Below are 21,290 nucleotides of genomic sequence, written 5' to 3' on the forward strand. Positions count from 1 at the left end.
CATCCTTTCTCTCACTCTTTGTAAGATGCAGCAATACTGCATTCTACCTTGGCACATAAAATGGTAGTAACATTGACTTAGAGAAAATTTTATAGGCTGTATATACATACCTTGTATGCTTCTACTACTAAATTGTTGAGATTTGCAGCTTTGGATTCTATTTCACCAGCAATGGCACCAGGCAAAAGGGGCAGAAGATCCTGTAAAATATGTGAGTCATGGGTGCATTATATAAAAGTAGCATGTAAACCATGAGCAATCAAGACATTAAAAATTTTGCAGCTATCAGGAAGGCAAGCTATTTATATGAATAAAGAAATATGACAAAACCACAACTAAGAGAATTGCTAATCCAGAGAACTTAGAAGTATCAGTGTGTGTGGTCTTGTGTATAAATGATTATGTGTCCATATCCTGAATTACATGACCTCAAGTCCAATTAAAGTTTCCTAACTATTTTTAGCATGAAAAGAGTTCTGAGGGCAAATAAGTTGATGAAGTTCTAAGTTTTTTTTTCTTCTCCATTTAGATCCAAAATCACATTTGCAAATTTTTCAAAATGGTACTGCAATTTGCAAATACTTTAATTTTAATATTACTAATCTGGCATTCCCAATTCCTTGGTTTCTAAACTCTTTTCATGTGATATAGGTAAATGCTTAATATAAATAGTGTTTTGTGGAATGGCACTTTGGGACATGCTGGGCTGGATTTGGAAGGTCATAGGTAAGGTGTGAACCTCATGGAGCTGATGAGGAAGAGTCTAGGTAGCTCTTGAGAGAACGTGAGAATAAGCAATGGCTTCAAGGTCTACCTGAGAGGAAGTGCGTCTGATTAGAGTGAGGAGTGAGAAGCACAGAATAATGATGAGAAAATTAAAAGCATCAAAGTTCATTTTTTTATTCATTTTTCTACTCATTAAGCATCACCAAGTTCTTCTTCGTGCCAGCCAGTCTTAGATTTAGCAATTTAAAAATCCATGTGTCAAACTTTCACTGAACACTATTATATTACTGTTTTGAGATGTTAAACTCCTACACCACAAAGCACCATACACATGACACAATGGAGACATGCCCAGGGGATATCAGGAGGGATACCAGCAAACATTCAGTCTGGGAAACATTTTTGTGGACTGTTTCCCAGGAAAATGACTAAATGTTTTGGCTAATTGATGAGCAAGAGCTAAGAAAGTAATGGCTTCTAGGCATGGGTTGGGGCTAAGGAAAGAACCACGGCACCCAGGAAAGGTATAGCCTGATGAGTGTGTACAGAACAATTAGATGCATAGCTGAAAGGACAAGCACAAGGCAGGAAAGAGCCTGAGGAAGGAGGCCGGAGAGACAGACAGAAACTACATGATTTCCTATACCCTATAAGAAAAAGACTTAGATGTTGAAAGCAGAGGGTGCTTTCAATAGAACATTTTTCTTCAGGGAGCATTGTGGATATCTTTGTGATTTTAGTGGATTGTTTAGGGAGCCAAGTAGAGAATGGGCTTGGGAGATAGCTCCCAATTCTGGTTTATAAACCAGATAAACATGGTTTATAAAAATGATCCCTCTCAGAGTAGATGACAGTGGGGGCACCTGGAACTCTTAGCAGAGGTTGTTCAGGCTTAAAGAGCCCAGTGAGTCTTACTTTGCACACAATTCAGTTAATAATAAACACGATTTTGATGTATATACAGTACTTATGTATGAAATTCTCCAAAAAAGAAGCAAGCACATAAACAAACAAAAACGCATACAGTTGCTGTTCTCTAGTCCTAACTTATTATAAGGACATGGCTATGGACCATACTATAAGCAGGACTTCAGACAAAAAGGAACAGAATTGGAGTGTGAAACACTTCTCATCTGAGGGACGTCTTCCATTAGTGTTACACTGAGTATTTCTTTGGGGTCAGACTGAGTCCATATGTATCGAGTACAGTTCTCATACAGCTTTCAGTGTCCACATGGGATGGTTCTAAGTGTCACCAACTTAGACAAAATCTGCATGCAAGTGCTAACATAAGATACTATAAAGTTTAACTTAATTGAGGCACCTTTACATGGTTTATCAGACTCCCAGAATCCCCATTTCTGCTTCTGCCCTCACTTCAACCAATCCAAGCATTTTAACTTTAATGTTGTAGATGTAAACATACCTTGTACCAATGAAACTGCTTTCCTTGAACTGCAAAAATGACATTTATGTTGTTGTCTATTAACTTTTCAGAAAGTTGGCCTAATGAAGGATGTTCCTGTAATGGACAGTGAAAGAAAGAAAGGAGTGAAGGCCATCAGCTCAGTCTCACACATCTCCAAACTCTTAGTATACAAAAACCAAAATAAAACAACAACAACAACAACAACAAATATGACTTAGAATAGCGATGCAGTTACTTGTTTATGATAGTCAAGGAGCATTCAGACTGTTTTCAAATGCAATACCAGTGAAGTCAGGATGTCTGACTGCAAAACTCCATAAATGTCTATAACTTAGAAAAGGTCAAATTCACACAATAAAATTAGTATTACAGCCCTGCTAATTTAATGCTGGACTGAAAATGAAATAACTGAAAGATAGTGTAATATTCAGAAGTAGGGACTTGCAAGTAGGGACATGCAAGTAGGTGCTTTCTGAGGTAAAACTCAGCAAGATTTGAAGTATAAAACATTAAAATTATATATATATATGATTATACATACCCATTGTTGTATACACATATACATCTATGCACACATGTCTGTGTGCATGTGCACATTTAATTTGACTTCTGACACAGCACGTATAAACTATCTTCATAGTAGAAAACCCTGTGGCTTTCATTTGGATAACAGAAGCTCTCAGCTCTATCCTCTGCATCGTGTGCAAGAGACCTGCCTCCCACAGTTGCAGATAATTAGAAAGGTGACAATAGTACATTAAATTAGAAAGATGTATTCAGTAGTTACTCAAAATAACAGCACTCAGGACTTCTACTTTAAGTTCTTATGTAGAGTTCAGATTAATGACCTCTCAATTTATTGTTATCCTTGTTTAGGTGTATGATATACTGTGAGCCCACTTTACCTTGGTAAATACAACATGAAAAGCTAAATACAGTGGTTTTTTTTTTGGTGGTGGTGATTGTTAGAAAGCTAGGGATGAATTAGGAAAGGAAATGCAGTTTAGTTCAAGGATGAGAATGAAGCTCAGTAGTAGAGTTCTTGCCTAACATGCAAAAGATCCTGGCTTCAATCCTCTGCAATGCCCTTCCACCTCATCCTTCTGTTGACAACTATTTACTGCTATGTAGTAAGGCACAGCACTGGTGTTGTTTCTTTCCAAATGCTCTTCTAAAATTTAAATTGTGTCAAACAACAGGTTCATAATTAGACATCAGACTCTACTTGCTGTGGCTTCTGGTTATTCATTGGTTCCTAAGTGTAGGAGCCATTTGTTGTGCGATGGAGCCTACTTAGCTTCATTCATGCAGGTCAAGATCAAGCTGTACTGTAGTTTCTGCACCAGGTTACACCTGCCAGTGCTAATCTAATCAATTACCATCTCTGGAAACTATGTGAACTTAGTAATAAAACTGAATTAATTAGTCTTATGTATAGCCAATATTCTGTGGCCCATATTTTAAATGTATGCATATGAACCAAGATACAGCCTTGCTTTTAAAAATACTGCTAGGGTAGCAAATGTGCTTGGTGTTAGAGCATTTGCTTAGCATCCATGGTGCCAGGGCTCAACCTGAGGAGACATTATAGCAAATACTCATCTGTATTTTTTTTTCATAAGTTGCATTTAGATGTGATACAGAACCAATTCAGGAAGAGGCCCAAAAAGTGTTAGTACATGGTCTTGCATAAGAAAAGTTCTGTGCAGAGCATTTCTTAGGACTGTAACTTTAAAGTGATAGAAAAAAAATTCTCCTAGAAAAGTTTCATTTCCTGTTCCTAATAGAGTACATAGCCTTATAGTAGATTTGTGACAGTTTGCAAAACACCAGTTAAGCCTCAGGGACAAATCTAGATACACTGGGCATATCATTTTAATGGCAAAAGTTACTTTTTAAATATTTTTGCTTTGGCAAAAAATAATAACAGCTTGCCAAGCACTCACTCTTCTTACTTTTAAAAACACCCCATTTAAAATAAAAAAACATATGTTTTTAACCAGCTTATACTTAATTTATACAAAGTCAGTATTTATAAAAAGTTGAAAATTTGAGCAACTTTTGGAGCCCTTTAAATTTATTTCCTCTTCCACAAACAGGAAGTCACACTAACCAAAATTCAAGTCTGGAACATTCATTCTACTTGGTTAGAAGCTCACTGAAAAGGTTCATTAGACTTTTAAGTTTAAAAGATTTTTTTTTCCCCTAGAGAGAGCTATTTAAAAAAATTCCTAAGTACCTTGAGGCAGATTTTTTAGGTTATAAATGTCTAACACATGTTTAAATAAACCACTGTTGACAAGTGGCTGTGGATTAATGGCCATTTCTAAAGCCTCCTTCCCTCCCCTCCATGAAGCACATTCTCTTTCAAGCTTTTTATCTTAAATGTCTTTTTTTTCCCTGCTACTAGAAAAACACATCCCCTCTCAGCTGCTCTGTCCTGGTGATGTCATGACTCCTCAAATCTAGCACATACACCACCTCCCCCAACCTAACCCATTACGTATTACTTATCTAAACTCTGAAAATAATTAATGGAGATAAGGTGCATTTTAGAGGCAAAAGGGAGACGGAATGGACTTGCCAGGAGAACCGCTAAGTAATTAGGCTTGCTGGGAGTGACATATGAATGTCAGGCAGAAGGAGAGGTTCCTGGAGAACACTTTTAGTCAAAGTGAGAGAAGAAAGTACAGTTGATTAAAAATAACATGCATAGCCAGGGGGACAAAGAAAGTGCTGAAGATTCTCTTCATTCTAAGTAAAATTAACATAAGAGGTACGGTAGGTTAGAGTTTGTAGTGCTGAAAACTAGTAAGATATTGGAAACTTCACTTTTTCATGAGTTTGTGTTTTAAAGGAGAGAGACAGTGTGATAGTGAAGATTTATTTGGAGATGAAAACTTGAAACTTGAAAGATATGTTGTCCATTTAGTTCTGTCTTAACCGTCTGGCTTTTAAGCACATGGTGGATCCTGGTAACAGCAAAGGGCAGGCTGGGCAAGAGAGGGGCTGCCAATATTTGGGGATGGATATTGTTGTCATGTTGAGATTGTGTCTATGCAGGGTGTCTTATTCAATGCAGTCTGTAAGTGCAATCGAGGATAATGTCTGACTAGTCACTAAAGGGTAGCATCCTTTTCTCTGTGCTATGATATCTGAAGTGTTTTGCTATGAAAGTAACTCTTAAGAGTGAAATCTCCCAAAGGAGATCAAGAACAGGAGATCTGGACAGAGCAATGAAGGGGGTGCTACATCTCCAGCCCTGTAACTGCCTGTTTTGCCCTCATTTTGGATCTTAAATGTCTTTCAACAGCCTCCTTGGTGGAAGACTGGTCCGCAAACTGTGACGCTAGAGGGCATCCGTGGAACCTTTCTCTGGTGGGTTTATTAGAAGTCTCAGGCCACTGCAGCATGCCCTTGGAGAACACTGGTGGACCCCTGGTCTCTTTCCCTTCTTTGCTACCTGGCCACAAGGTAATCAGTTTTGCCACCATAGTCCCAATGTGATGAGGACAAACTTTCATGGACCCTAACCTCCCAAAGTGTGAATTAAAACACCCCCCATCTTACAAGCTGATCATCTTAGGTAGGTGTTATCAGGAAGGGGTGGTGACTAGCACACTCTGTGACCAAGACACAGTTTTAAGCTTTCTGAGGTCCTGTCTCCATGTGATTAAGACATATAGAAACACTAGTTTACACTTCTTAGAATTATGGTTGTACCCTCTTACATAAATGCACTGTTGAATAAAAAGGCTTTGCTCCAGGATTCTGCAAATACTAAGCCCATTCCAGCAGTGGAGAGTGGACCAGGTTGTGATGTCTCATTGACTGGTGTCTACTGCAGGCCCTTCCAGGAGTGGAGAGGACTGTTTTCAGTATTGACTATCACCTTGTTTACCCAAAAGAGGTAAAGCAGAATTCCTTCCTGGCCTTCGAGGTTGTTCTTCCAAAAAACAAAAGCACACACAAAAGGACTGCTTACTGTGAGGCAGTTTTAAATAAAAGGCTGCTGCCAGTAAGCACTGTAGGCATACCCTCACGGTGGGTCTGTCTCAGTCATTAACCCTGGGTCGCTTGCGCCTGGACTGTTTGAGCTTGTCTCCTCCACCCCAAACAGTGTTAGCTGTAACCATGAAATTCTGCTTAGTGAAGAAGGGCAAGGGCGAACAATCTTTCTAAGTTTTTTTTTTAAAGAATGGAAATGTTTGCTTTCTGTTTGAATGCTTTAACTCAAACATTTAATTTAAGCAAGATAGTTTATCCCATAAACTTGTAAACGAAATTTAAACATTCTTGAGCTAAGTTTTTAGATGTTAGAGGTTCTACAGAAGCAGAGCCAGGTTCCTGTGATCCTGGGGTAGGTGATTTTTGCATGTAACATTTGCTTTCAATTAAGAGTAACTTCAGTTATGTACTGTTTGCAGAGATCATTTCCTGGCTACTTTTCTGAGAACATGTAAACCATTAAAACTGAACTTCATAAAATAGCTGCAGAAATATGCTCAGCATGTTTGCAGTTTAAAGCACATAGTACAGGCAGCTGCTATCAAGTGTTTTGTTCGTTTTAAGAACTCCGAAAGATGCAATGATATTTGTTAAAACTGCATATAGACTTCAAGATTTCTAGACGTGTTTGAGAACTATACAATGCCTTTTTATTAATGAGTCCAAGACACATGTTAAGAAGTAAATGTATGCTTAACACTTTTTGATGTTGAAAAGCCCATTTCTTAATCAAGAGCAGCAAAAATAATTAACAATTTTTAATTAAAAGATTATAAGTTTTTTATTAAATGGACTTGTTTGATGTCAATATTAGTTATAAATGCCTCTGTGACTTCAAAATGTTAAAGAATATCCATTTTTAGTATAAAAACGCACTGAAATAAATATAAATTCAAAAAGTTTGTTAACTCATATAGCTAAGCTATGAATTGCAAAAATTCATAGTGTGTTCTTAACTCTGTTTTCTTTATTGGCAGTTCTAAGAAACACCGTAAATGTACCTCACGGTCAATAGAAAGCTCACAGGTGGTGTACTAAAAGTGAAGTACATGCTAGACAGAACTGACAGCAAGAGCAGAATGTTCAACTTCTTTCTGTGTGAGGGAGCTTAGGTCTGCATTAAGAGCACCTCGCCTTCGGCACTTCTGCAGCCATCCCTTAAAATGCTGACCCAGTCAGCAGCTACTCTGTCCTGTTGGGAATGCACGGAGAGGAGCTGCAGCTGGAGCCGGCGGTAGGGAGTTCAGAGGAGCATGTGGAAGAAGAATGGAGAATTGCTGACCAATGACGGGGCACCCGAAAAGCTCTGAGAAGGGAGCGGGAAGTCTGAACGGGGGACACTGGTGAGTATATGCACTGGTGCATTGGCTGCCTGTTTGCATTTGTGTGTTCAGGGCTGAGAGCCGTACCAGCACGTCCACCTAACGCCTCCCTCGCATGAGCTTCTTGGTCTCCTTCTCTGTGGCAGAAGACCTTTGTATCATTCTTGGCCTTTGCCAAGGGTGGTGTGAATGGGAGGACTCTGATGAGGTTGAGACTAAGTTTGGGGGAGCTGAGTTGGGAAACAGAATGAACTTCCAGGCCCTAAGTATTAACGTGTTTTTCTATCACCAACAATTCTGCATGAAGCTCTGTCCTGTTGGAGAAAGTGCCATACTTTAAGTTGACGTTTGTTGGTGGGCAGACTGAAACACTAGGTACCACTTGAGCTTTTATATGACATTTAGTGTGAGAGAAAACACTAGAATATAGATTTATTTAATAGTGTGCCATGAATATCAACAGCTAGACACTCACAGAAAAAATCTGTAAAGAGAAATTATCTTAAATTAACTCATCTCTTGTAATTCAGATAAAACTAAGGCATTTGGGTTTATTCTTCTTTAGCTAAAGGCTACAGTGTAAAAGTTAGAACTGAAAACATACCTGGAGGTTGAGACATTTTGACAAGGTAGTCAGGAATACAGACTATTGAACACAGAATATTAAAATGCAGTGGGTTCCAAATCTACAGTTCATTACTGTTGTAGCTTTCAGTCTTTACACAGATTTAACTTAGCTTTGCTAACACTTAGTATTTTTTGCTAGTAAAAACATGGTAATAGTAAATACTATTGAGAGTTGTTGTAATGATAATTTCCATGCTGTAGGAAAAGTATTTGCAAACGTGCTTTCAGTCAGTGGATAGTCATTGTGATTGGTGTGGGTTACACTGGTCCTTCAGAAATGGTTATAACTCAAAAATATAACTCTGTGCTTCAGAAACACAACAGGTCTGGATTATTTCCCTATATAAAGTCCAGAGTCTTGGGCTAAGACATCTTCATTGCTGCATTGTTTTCTGGAGGTGAGCCTAAAAAACAGGGTGCTTGATTTCCTGCTTGCCCTGAAACACATAAAGCTTCAGAGGCACTCATAGCACATTTTACACACGGCCATACAACCAAGAAGCCACTACAATGACTCAGTTCCTTTTGTTTTCTTGTCAGGTCACCAACAGTGAGAATTCTCAGCAGGAGAAGCCTTTAACATACAGACCTAGGGTAACTGAAATAAAGGTGTTCTTTGAGTTATTATCAAGTACACCTCTTTGGTTTACCTAATAAATCACAGGAGTGAAAGGTGTTAGAGTCATTCCTCTAAGTAGAAGGAATAATTACAATGAACACAAGAAGGACATGATACTTTGCCTGTTTTCTCCATATCACAATAACCCAAATGATGTCTAAAAATCCTGTAAAAATTGTAACTTATCCCCACAAGGTTCTATAATATAACCTGTGTCTAACATCATGACACCATTTTATTTAGCCCAAAGATTCCTCCCTGGGTGAGCCATAACCTCTACTTAAATATATAGCTGAAGAGATGCTGTCACTGGCAAGATTTCCAAAAAATGACAGGACTTGGGAATCATGCCATTGTCATTTCTTCTTTAAAAAGCTTTCCTCTGTCTCAAAACAAAGTAGATCCTCCTGGCTCCTCTTCCATTGCTAAAGAATACTTGGACTTTTATCCTAGACTAAATGAGACCAAGTAGAAACCAAGCTAGATAAAGAAATTAGTAACAAAAGAGAAATCTAGCTGCATAGGAGAGAATTCACAAATTGAAAGATTCCCCTAGAGTTAGTCCAAGCCTGAATTTTAAATGTGCTAAAGTTTTATTTATTTATTATATTTTATTATTTCATTTTATTATATTGTTTGGAACAGAATCTGATATGCCTACATTGGTCTTTAAATTGTTATAGAGCTCAGGATGAGATTGAATTTCTGATCCTCTTCTACCTCCTGAGTGCTAGAATTACAGGCATGAACCACCATGCCTAGTTTATGTGGTAGCAGGCAATGGGGCTTGTGTTATCTTTCTCCAAACATTTGCAGGTAAATAACGGTCAGCATCAGACACAAATCATACTTTGTTGTCCATTTTTTTTCATATCTGCAATAAGCTAATGCTAGGAAAGAGGTGGTGATAAAAGGTTGCATTTAAATACATGACTCAAATTTTATGCTAAGCTTTAGAAATTCATTCAGACAAACTTCATCCCTCAAGCAGCCCTACACAAAGTATTGCAGAGGGAGGACGAGCTGTGTGGGCTCACAAAGCCTGCCTTGTTTTCTGCTTTTTCTCATGATCTTTTCTTAGCTTATTTAGTATTGTATTCTGAAGATTTCCTATACAATCTCCATTTCTCTTATCACTTCTTATTCTGTTTATACATACCAGCCTCATAGAACTAGCTTATTTCCCCAAAACAAAACCATGTTTTCCTTTCTTCTCAAGGTTTTTGAATCACATGAAAGTAAGATCTTGAATCATCTTATTCTAAAATCTCTACAGTTCAAAGTAGCTTGTCACAAAGTTGGATACCAGACAACATCAATGTCTTTCAGCCATCAACTTTCTTGAACAGTAACTGTAGACTGTACTACTCCATTAGCTGTTGGTTCCTGGTTCATCTTGGTTCTGCATACTGCTTTTAGATAATTTCCTGGGACAAGAGTGAGTGAACTGACAATTTAAACTTTCATTTTAGCCTAAGGCATCATCATAGCTAAGAAGGTTTGTTGCTACCTTACCATGGTTGTCGATTTGATGTAGACATTGTTTCTCAGATGGCAGTTTCCATCATTCGGCACCACTATGCCTGCCAATTTGCTATCAAGAGCAAGATGTGATGTCTGGTCTGTCATCACCAGCAGCAATCTTTTAGCTTCTTTTCTCCATCCAATATGACTCTTAAAATAAACATGTAGTTAGACCTTGTGTAATGACATGGCCCTCACTGTGGTCTTTGCCTCAAGTAAATGATGTGGTCAAGCTGACAAACATTAAGTTAGGCTTGAATGATGTAGTGTCTCTGAAATAGCATACCCATATATATGTATACCCTTTAATCCTTCACTATCATTTGGCTATGCTAGTTCCTGCCTAGAGGAATGCTCACCGTCCATTAGAGGAAGAATACATGGAATAACATGGCATGAATGGGACAACAGGCTCTTTCTGGCTCTTCCTTGAGGTGTGTACAAACAAAGAGCATCCCCTTTGTTAAATCTGTTTACCAACTAGGTCCCTCTAATACAGCATATACCAAAATGAATCCCAATAGTAATGAGAAATGAGATTTTAAAAAATGTATTTGTCTGTGCTGTTTCCATGCCACAAGCCAACTAGAACATCAAACTCTTTCAGCCTTTGCTATATCTGAGCAGTGAGGCACCCAGCATGCAGACTACGTACCTCACAGACGGCAGCCTGGAGCATGGCATCAAAACCTCCTTCAGGAGTATCTATATTCCCAGAGATCTTTTGTCTGTGGACTGCCTTTTCAAACTCAGTGATGTTTTCTGTCAGAGACAGCACGTGAATGTATCCATGGGGAGGCATACAGTCTAAATTATAGTCACTGTGTGGGAAAAAAAGTGCAAAATCTTGTTTTCTATGCTTCCTTAAAATTTTCAAAGTGCTACTAACAGTCAAATTATATAGTTGTTGTAAGAAGACCTAGACCCCCTGCTCAGAGGTGGCTGATAGGCAGCTTAGTGTCCATGTGGGTACCCTGGTAAGGGGAGCAGGGGCTGGACTCTGTTGCCTGCTCTTTGATCATGTCCCCTGGTGGGGGGGCATTGCCAGGACACAGAGGAAGAAGATGCAAGCAGTCCTATGAAACTTGGTAGGCTGGGGTCATATGGTAGGAGAGGAGGGCTCCCCTTTTCTGAGTAATAGAGGAGGGGAGTCGGGGGAAGAAGGAGGGTGGAACTTTGAAGAGATGAGGGAGGGGCTGCAATTAGGATATAAAGTGAATAAATTATAAAAATAAATTTAAATTTATAAAGAAGGAATAGCAACTATTCTTGTTTTGGAGGGGTGGGATAATTTTTATAACACATGGATCTGTAAGATTACAGGTTTAATGTTGGTGAACATTATTTTGTGAGCAGAAAATATAACTGTAAGGTTTGATGTTCAAAAATCAAGAAGATTCCATGTATTTCATGAGTACAGAACAACGAAGCACGTAAGTATGCTAATTAAGACTGAATTTTCAAGAGGAACATAAAAATCTGTACTAATTTCCCATCACAGTTGGCCTTGGAGCTGAGGAGAAGAAACACAACCAGTGAGATATTTTGGGAATTCAGTCCAAATAGCATATTACTTTTTTATTTCTAAAATGGTATCATGCTAATTTTGAAAATGATATATGTAGTAAAACTTATGAGAATATGACTTTGATAAACATTCTTGTATCTCAGAAACAGACTCATTCCACAAGAAGGCTCTCTCCTTCAAGGAGATTGTTCAAACTAGGCATAATGAACCCAAGCTCAGGAGGCAGTGACACCAGCATTCATGAGTTCAGGGTCAGTCTAAGATACAAGGTAACACCTGATCACAGAAAACCATAATGAGTAAATCACAATGAATGAATAGATAAAGAAATAAATAAATAGAATGCTTCTCAAAGTCCTGTAAAATAAATCAACCCCATTCTGTAACTTGATAACTATTTCTGCAAGTTTGAGTGTGTAGAATGAAATTATTTGAGCAGTTCATAGAAATAGAAGATAAAGAAAATGATATATAAAGCAAGAAGCTTACAGAGCCATTTCTCTGACAGTTCAGCAAGTGACACCATGTGATGACTTGCATGCTTGAAGTTAATTATCTTTCCTTGGGGATACAAGTACTATTTAGAATCAGGTTCTTATTTTTTGATATATGGTCTTTGAGGCAGTTGGCTACATCATTAACAAAATAAATATACATTATCATATACAGTAGGTTATCAGTATAGCATTGAGATGATAAATAGTCTAAAATGTGTCAAACCTAAAGTCAACAAATTTGGAGCAACCACAAAGAAAGAAGGCACATAGAATTTCCAAAGGTATTTATATGCATGTCAGCCTCATTGTTGGAAATTCATACAAGGTTACTAATAATAGGTAAATTTTTTTGTATGACAAAAAGTGAATAAACAATATTTGAAAGAATATAGCTTAAAACTCCAGGCAAATGCTTCCAGAGAGGAACAAAGATCCTCCTCAAATATTTTTGCTTTTATTTAATAAGACAATATTTTGAAACATGTTAAATCTTTATAAAAGAACAAACAACATGAGATTTTATAAGAAAGATTCTTTTACTATTATCCACATGAAACATTAGCTACCTGCACTGATTGTGGATCCTTTCCGGGTGGACGCTAATGTATGGAGAGACAGTTTTATCCACATAGGAGCCAAAACCAAGACGGAAGTCACGGGAAAAAAATGCCATTTTTTTAGATAAATCATTTCCAACGGAATTCAGTTTTTCTATATTATTGTGCATTGATGCTGACACATCAACCAGATAATAAAGATCCACAGGATATTTCTTCAGAGGACGGATTTTTAACATAAAGTTAGCTTCAGCTCCTAATTTAAAGAAAGAAAAGCATCATATATTCTTCATTTATACATTTTAGATGTCAATAAGCCAGTGATATTTTCATCTGCATTTGGTGTGTATACATGTGTCTTTATGTGTAAGCACACTTGTCACGACATATATGCTGAGGTCAAACAACAACTTGCAGGAATCAGAATCAAGTCTAAGCTCCTGTGCTGTGGATCCCAGATACTGACCTCAGGTGTGGCAAGCACCTCTAGCTGCTAAGCTATCTTGGAGGCTTGAAGCGATACCTCAGCATGCAGCATATTTATCATAAGTTTACCCACTATCAAGTTACTTTTCTTACTGTGTACATGTACAATGTCCATGGCTCAATACTGGACAGATGCAACTCAAGTGAAAGCCGATTGTTTGGGCTCACAGATTAGAGGATGTAGCCAATTATTGTGGTGAGGATGGCAGGCTTAGTAGGGGTGGCAAGGGCTTGTTGACCTGATTTTTCTCATCTTTGTAGATCAGGAAGCTGAATGTTATAGAGGGGAGTGGGGTTGGGCACAGCTAGCAAAGGCCCATCATAGTGACATACTCCATCAGACATGTCCTTCCTAAACATTGTCAGACACTGGACCACATATTCAAACAAAGGCGCCATGAGGGACCTTTCAAATCTAAGCTACAACAATGCATTTCTGACAGTTCTAGAGACAATGTACAAACATTAGACCAGTTAATACAAATGTAGGAGGAATCATTTCCATAAACATGAATTGCCCATTGCCCTCAGGCTAGGAATGTACAACACAAAACAATAGCAGCATTCTATCAGAAAAAGGTTTAGGTGGCTGTGTTCAGGGAATGATCTGAGGAAAATCAGAAAGATGCCTTAAGAAAAATAATATTTTATTAAATGTAAGTGTTTATTCATCCATCTGAGGCAAGGTGTCTTAATCAATGAAATGTGAACCCTTTGGTACTCGACAGCATGTAAAGCTCTTTGAAATAATGAGTAACATATTATAAATCAGCAGATGAGCTTTTTCCTATTGAATACTGGGTGAGAGCAGAAAACCAGGCATGCCATGTTGACGATGTGGAGTTTATTAGCTCAGCACACAGAAGGGCTACAGAAAATGTATGCTGAAGGAAGGTCACAGAGGCCAGCCAATGGCCTTAAGCAAAATAACTGAAGAAACGGTCACCCCCAAGACAGGTAAAGAGTCGCCCAATGGCACCTGTCTTCAGTACAGGTTATTTAGTTCCTGGCCACATGATGATTTGACATAGGACCTGAGTTATCCATCTAGATCCTTCAGAGATTCGAGGCCCACATTTAAGATATACTAGGAAAAGTCACCTACTTAAAATTTGTGAATTTTTCCTTTTAAAAAAATAAAATAAATGGTTTCAAATCATTGACTGTTCATATATAGAGAACATGTTGACTTGGAAATATTTATAAAAATAAATTACAGTTCGTATACCCACATAGTAGGATGAGATATTCATTAAAAGATTTCCATAATCAACGAATTATTCCTGCTTTTTCTTTAATTTTTTTTTATAATTCCAATGTTATTCAATCTGAACTACCAAATCTATCACAATAGCAAGGCTTTATTAGCAGATAAGAACAAATGTAGAAAAGAAGAGATGTTCATTCATTTCCAATTTGCTGCTGGGTAGGAAGCCCCCTGGTTGTAAAGCTCTGAGTTCTGCCTTCCAGAAGTTTGGAGGGAAAGTGAGGCAAGCATAACCCAGCCTTATCCATCCTCTCACTCCTCTGTAGGAGGCGGGGCTGCCTTCAGAGAACATTTACTCTGCTCACACTTTAGGTCTGTGCTGTCAAGTACCAGTAGAAACATTCTGTAATTACGAGGCAGGGGAACTGAATGTAGGAAAATATCAGAAGATAGTTTACGGGGACAGATTTAAAAAAAAAAAAAACAGACACAGAGCACAATTGAAGAGCATAGTTCAAGCAGAAGGGTTTGAACTTAACACATAGATCAACATTTAAGAAATATATAAATTGTTTAGTGGGTTTTTTTTTCATTTTGTTTTATTTTTTAACTGTTGACTTAGATATATTGCTAAAGGCCTTAGGCATTAGCCATATAGTGTTTTTATCTTGGTGGATCATTGCAGTTTTATGGTGGCTCTGTCTGACAATGAAGGATTCTCTGTATTTTTAAAGATGGTGCTAGATGTAGCAGTTTATTAGCAGATTGTGCAGTAAACTCAGCGTAGGTGTGGGATGGTGAGCTCAGTGAAAGGTACAGTTTGTGCAGCAGCTGCAAAGGTTTCCTTGGAGGCCTAAGCTATTGAAGGCACTCCAGATGAATGCCAGTCATACAGGGTACTTGTGCCAACAATACGTGTCACTAGCCTAACCAGCAAAATTTTCGTTCAGCAAAGAAGAGGTGATGAGAAATCCTTGGAGGCTACTGTGTCAGGATCCTGGATTACCTAGATGCTGGCCTCAGCACAGGTACCTGGATTGGTCTCCCAAACATGGGCTAATACCTCTATAAGACAAGTTGTCTTTTAAAAAATTTATTCATTATATATTCCGATTGAAGGCCCTCCCTCAACTGCCCCCAGCCCCATCCTCCCTCTCTTCTTCCCCTGTATCCCCCTCTTCTAGCCCTGAAAGGAGGGGTTCTCCTCTGCCACCTGCCCATAGCTTATCAAGCCTCATTAGCACTGCCTGGATCCTTTCCCTCTGTGACCCAGCAAGGCCGCATCACCAAGTAATAAAGATCCAGAATCTAGAAGAAACCTAGATGTCCCTCAAAGGATGAATGGATACAAAAATTGTGACAAATTGTCATTTAAATGCAAAACTTTCCATACTTGAGTCACTGCTACTTTTACATCTCAAGATCCCTGAACTGCCAGTGAGGTTTTTATTGGTTCAGGGTAGACAGCCCTAGGCAGGGTGACTCCAAATCTCACTTTGCTTGTTAAGATGGGATCAAATTTGTATTTCCATGCCTTCCTTGTCTGTCAGCTTCAGACATTAGCCATAATGGACTCTGAAACTGCATTTGGGTTAGACAATTATGTATGTGGGAGAAAAGGATTAGATATGGGTAAAGGCAGTAGAGACATGGTCTCATGGTTATACAAATACTGTATCCCTCTGCACAGCTGCCATTTAGTTTATGCTTGAGTGCAGTCACCACATCTGGCTCAGATGCATGACTTAAGAGCTGTGGCTGTCATCATTGCAAGGTTGTTAGTGCAGCCGTGTCTGAGTGTTAGAGGAACTATGGGAGATGAGCTATGCAGAGACAGATGTACTACATTCATGTATTCTGCACACCTGGTTTACATTGAATGATTAAACTATTTTTTAATTAAATGATACCCAGGTCACTTTTAACTCCATTATTCACAGTCATCTGAAACTATGTCCTTTGTTCAATTATGAGTGATTCTATAATGAGATTACACGGAAACTTTAGGATATCTAAATTATAAAATTCTAATTTAATTTTAATTTTTAATTAAAAAGTGGCACAGCCTAGCTTGGTGTGGTCAGGCTTGCTTGTTTCCCAGGACTGCTACCAAAGGAATTATGAGAATAACAGCAGAGCTGTGCTGGTGCACCATGGACCTCGGGACTGAAGTGGCAACCCCTCAGTCTCATGACACACTTGGGGTTCAACCCAGTGGCTTAAAACTAAGAGATTAGCAATGTGAGGAAGGCAAAGAACTGAGAGCGCATCGCTCTCAGTTCTTTCCTCCTATGAGAATATCCTCCAGGGCCAAAGACAAAGCAGTGGTTAATCGCATTAGCTTCTTTTCCAGAGGACTTTGGTTTGAGTTCTAGAACTCACATACTGCTCATAACCATCTGTAACCTCAACCCCAGGGAATCCAAAGCCCTCTTCTAATCCCTGAGGGCACTGCACACAAGCCATACACAAATAAATACGTAGGCAAATACCAATCAAGATAAACATATCTAAATAAAAGAATAACCTCTTATTCATTCCTCATTAGTAGTGATATATGATTTGCAAGACAATTTATTCTAAAGAATCATATTACTTTTTCATGAGTATGGTTTTAGAATAAGAATGGTTCCATAGGCCCATATCTTTGAATACCAATTAGTGCCCAGTCAGTGGAACTGTTTGGGAAGGATTAAAAGGTGTGGCCTTGCTGGGGGAGGTCTGAGGTGGGCTTTGCTATTCCCACTACACTTCTTACTGCCTACTGCTAGTGTATCAAGATGGGAGCTCTCAGCTGTTCTCATCGCCATGCCTTTGCTGCGTCATCATGGACTCTAACCCTTTGAAACCATGATTAATATTTTATGCTGATAAAACCTTGGTCATGACATCTTAATGCATCAATAGAGAAGTGACTAAGACAATGATGCCTGTTCAATCATTCCTACTAGTCCTTCAACACTAACTGCAATAACTGACTCTATCAACTATTAGATATTGTCAGTGTTATGTTCAAGTATATTTAGAAGTAAGGGGAACCCGACCTGAAGTTTACTTTCCAAATATTTACAGTGGTAATAAACAATTGACAACTATTTAGATTAAAGTTTTAGTCAGTGTGTTCTTAGTTCATGTGTACTTGATCAGGCTCATTCATGCCGCTTTGCTCTAAGAGGATACAGGGCAATGACTGATTATGTTGCTGGCATTTTTCTATACCAGTCTCATTAAGAGGAGATCTTAGACAATGAGAAGTGAGTTTCTGACAATGCCTCAGTTTTTGTTCAAGTCTTTTGCTGCCATGGAAATATGCTTCCTTGTCTTTGTCAGCTTCTATTTGCAGAGTACAGATGAGTGTGAAGAATATACTATGTGTGTGTATGTATATGTGTGTGAATTAAATTGCATTTTATAACTAATTTTAGATCTCATTCCCCATATTAAACAGGAAAACCACTAAACATAGTTGATAGTCAAGGCCAACTATGTGGAAAATGGTTATAATTGACTATAATTGGGGCTAACCATAACGTTTCCTCCTTGGTATTTTCTTTCCTTTATGAATTTCTTCACTCCCCTTCCATCTTTTCTCCTCTTCTCAGCTTTTTTTTTTTATGGTTGTTTCAGACAGAACTGCACTATGTAGCTCAAGTTTGCCTCAAACTCAGCTCCCCTGACTCTTCCCTACCCTTCTTGGTTTGTGCCTGCATTTTGCCTTCTCAGTTCACTGCCCTCCATTGCCTTGTGCTTTCTCCCAGTCACTACACTGTGGACTCTGTCTTTTTAAAACTCAAAGTTGTATGTCCCTGCCTGCCTAAGATGCCCAAGTAGCTTATCATGCCAGATTGAAGCACCTCATCATTTTGACTGTCTTCATCCCAAGTCTAGCAAAACAAAACTGCTTGTAAGTTCCCAGAAGTATTCTGTGAACACATACTTCCATGCTCTGTTTATATGCGTTTTGCCTGTGGTAAGCTGACTTCCCCTTCCTTTGTGTAATTACTGCTTTAAGACAGTGTTCAGTAAGCTACCCCTCCTTGGACCAGGCTGAGCTTCCTTTCCTTGTTTCCCCGGCAACTGGATCATACTATCATTTTAGTGTTTTCCATGTAATTATGAGGTCCCAGACACGGCATCTTTATCTTTTTTCAATCTTTAAAAGCTTCTATGAGAGCCTTACACAGAATACTTAGATTTGTATTGGTACAGAGTAATACATAGTGATTATTGCCATTATTTCTACTAGATTCTAAGTAACCTTAAGGATAAGGACAAGTTTTCATCTCTGAACCCTCTGGTAACCCTAAAACATTAATAGAGCTCCAAAAGGAGGAAAGCAATAATAATGATGTATATGAACTGCATGAACACAGAAGCGGAAAGATGTAATTTATAGGTACTTACATTTCAACTATTTTCTAAAGAACAGGACTTTGGAAGGATACAGTCACATTAATTAGAGATAAATAATACATAAAACAAGATAATCTGCTGGAAATTAGCGTTTAATTATAAAAATAGGGTGATTGGCATGTTAGTATGGAGAAGCAAATCACACCAAAAACCCAACAACAAAGATGGTTAGAAATAGTAAGCTTATAAAATATGTTCAAGCATACCAGTACTGGCTTTCGGGAGGGCAAGAGCAGATAGCTCATGGACTAGCTACACTGAGAATACTGAAGACTGAGCCAGTGAGATGGCTCAACCTGTTAAAGATGCCTCCTGCCAATAACCCATGTTCTATCCCTGGATGACAGAAAGAAAGACTGACTCCCACAAAATGTTCCTTGACCTCCCTTTGTGAGCCTGAACACACACACACACGTACATACACTAAATAAATGTAATAGTTTAATTTAAAAAGTAAAGACATTAAAATGAATAAGATAGGAAGCTTCATTGACATAAATCTAAATGAACCTTATGAATTATATGGGAATTGTATGATTTATATGGGTATGAATATATATTAAAAATTTAAGCAAATTTTTTTACCTTAATGAAGTGTTACAATTTGAAACTTGAATGTTTGCAAGTGCCCCATATGTTAAATGTCTGATCTAGCTTCCAGTGCTGTTGGAGGTAGAACATTTAATAAAGAATTAAAGCCTAGCTTGATGAAGTTAGTCATTGGAGGCGTGCCTTTGGAAGCATATTGGGATTCCTCTCTCTCTCTCTCTCTCTCTCTCTCTCTCTCTCTCTCTCGCCCCTGACCATCATGAGATAAACAGGTCTCATCTCCCTGCCATCATTAATTGTCTCACAGGTCCCAAAACAGTGAGGTCAAGAAACCATAGGTAGAAATGCTAGTGTCATAAGACAAAACAAATCTTTAAATCATTTTCTGAGGTGTTTTGTCACAGTAACACAAAGCTAATTCACCTAGAAAATTCACTTTATCAACATATTCTAAAGAAATATACTGCTTTGTTTTAGAGAAACTGTATTTGAACTTGGGATTATTTTACCTTTGCTGAATATCTTTAAATTAACAGTGTTTTTGGAGACTTGTACTTGACACAATAACAACTTCTGTTCAGAATATTCTGTTCAAGAATGACTTATTCTTTTGTTTGTGGTTCGTAGCAAATGCAATCCAATTTGAATGCTACAGTTTTTATTCAAGCTTTGACAGTGCAGGTGTACTGATTCACAGCAAGTAAGCAGCTTATAGGCTGCTGTAAATCTGTGTAGGCATTTATATGACACAGGTATAATGTGTGGCTTAAAAATGTGAGTGAACACAAAGCACTTCTTACCATGTAATAGACCTAAAGTACTTATTGAGTATTTATTTAATTAAAAATTAAATTTTATTTTGTCTTAATTTCTTAATAAAATTTCATAACAATTTATTATTTTCATTGAGATTTACAGAGAACCAATTCTTGTATATCTATTTACATTTTATTTTAATGCTATCTTTAATTAATTTTATTATTTTAAACTTATTATTCCTTCTTTTTAATTTCATAAAAGCTTGTTTTATTGATCTTTTATTTGGATGCTCAGTTCATTATTATTCATTTTGTTTTCAAAATAAAAGCAAACCATTCAAACATTTTAGAACAATTCAAGTTACATCCTATCTATTTGAATGTGTTTTGTTACTGTTACTATTTATTAATTTATGACTAGAACTTTGATTGTATCTTTTGAGTTAATTTTATTGCACTGTGCTTAAAGATGTTGGGTCATGAAATAGTTTTTAGTTTTTGTAACTGGGTTCTGTGTGGTTGATTTCTTAATATATTTTTATGTACTTTACCGTTTTATATATCAAGTGTTATAAGCTGAATAACAAGGAGAGGGGCCTTGGGATGTGATTAGGCTTAGATAAGACCATGAGGGCGATACTTCATAATGAGATATTGTGAGACACTGGAGAGCTCCCACATCATCCCCACTCCTAGGACTTTCCTTTCACACTCTGCCATGTGAGGACTCATTAGGAAGTGAACACCTGTAAGCCTAGACAAGAACCTTCACTAGAAACTAAAACTGCTACACCTTGTTCTTTAATTTCCCTGGCCTGTGAAATTTTAGCCTTTCTGGAACTGTGAGAAAAGGTAATTCTATCATTTGTGAAAGGCATTGTGTGGTGACAGCTAAACAGACTAAGGCACCAAGTTTTTAAACTCAGCTGTCATGTTATATAACTTTCCCCTGGTTTCCCCAGCAGATATTGAAGGGGATGATTAAATGCTCCAGTCTAATGAAGAACTTGCTGAGTCAAGTGAAGATTGGTAATGCAAGA

At 37.9% G+C, this 21,290-nt stretch overlaps 1 protein-coding gene across 3 annotated transcripts in view; it reads right to left on the reverse strand.

The window, feature by feature from the left end:
* The window catches only part of Itgb8 (integrin subunit beta 8), a 91,286-nt gene that overhangs the window by 26,034 nt on the left and 43,962 nt on the right, over window positions 1-21,290 (reverse strand). For all 3 annotated transcript variants that reach the window (XM_021654172.2, XM_060388298.1, XM_021654173.2), the window contains 5 exons: window positions 12,847-13,093; window positions 10,911-11,076; window positions 10,247-10,405; window positions 2,153-2,248; window positions 111-200 (listed from right to left, as the gene is read on the reverse strand). In XM_021654172.2, the coding sequence (XP_021509847.1) occupies window positions 111-200; window positions 2,153-2,248; window positions 10,247-10,405; window positions 10,911-11,076; window positions 12,847-13,093 (758 nt within the window). The remainder of the gene's footprint in view (window positions 1-110; window positions 201-2,152; window positions 2,249-10,246; window positions 10,406-10,910; window positions 11,077-12,846; window positions 13,094-21,290) is intronic.

This window comes from Meriones unguiculatus, chromosome 7, assembly GCF_030254825.1.
Source record: "Meriones unguiculatus strain TT.TT164.6M chromosome 7, Bangor_MerUng_6.1, whole genome shotgun sequence".
Classification (NCBI taxonomy): domain Eukaryota; kingdom Metazoa; phylum Chordata; class Mammalia; order Rodentia; family Muridae; genus Meriones; species Meriones unguiculatus.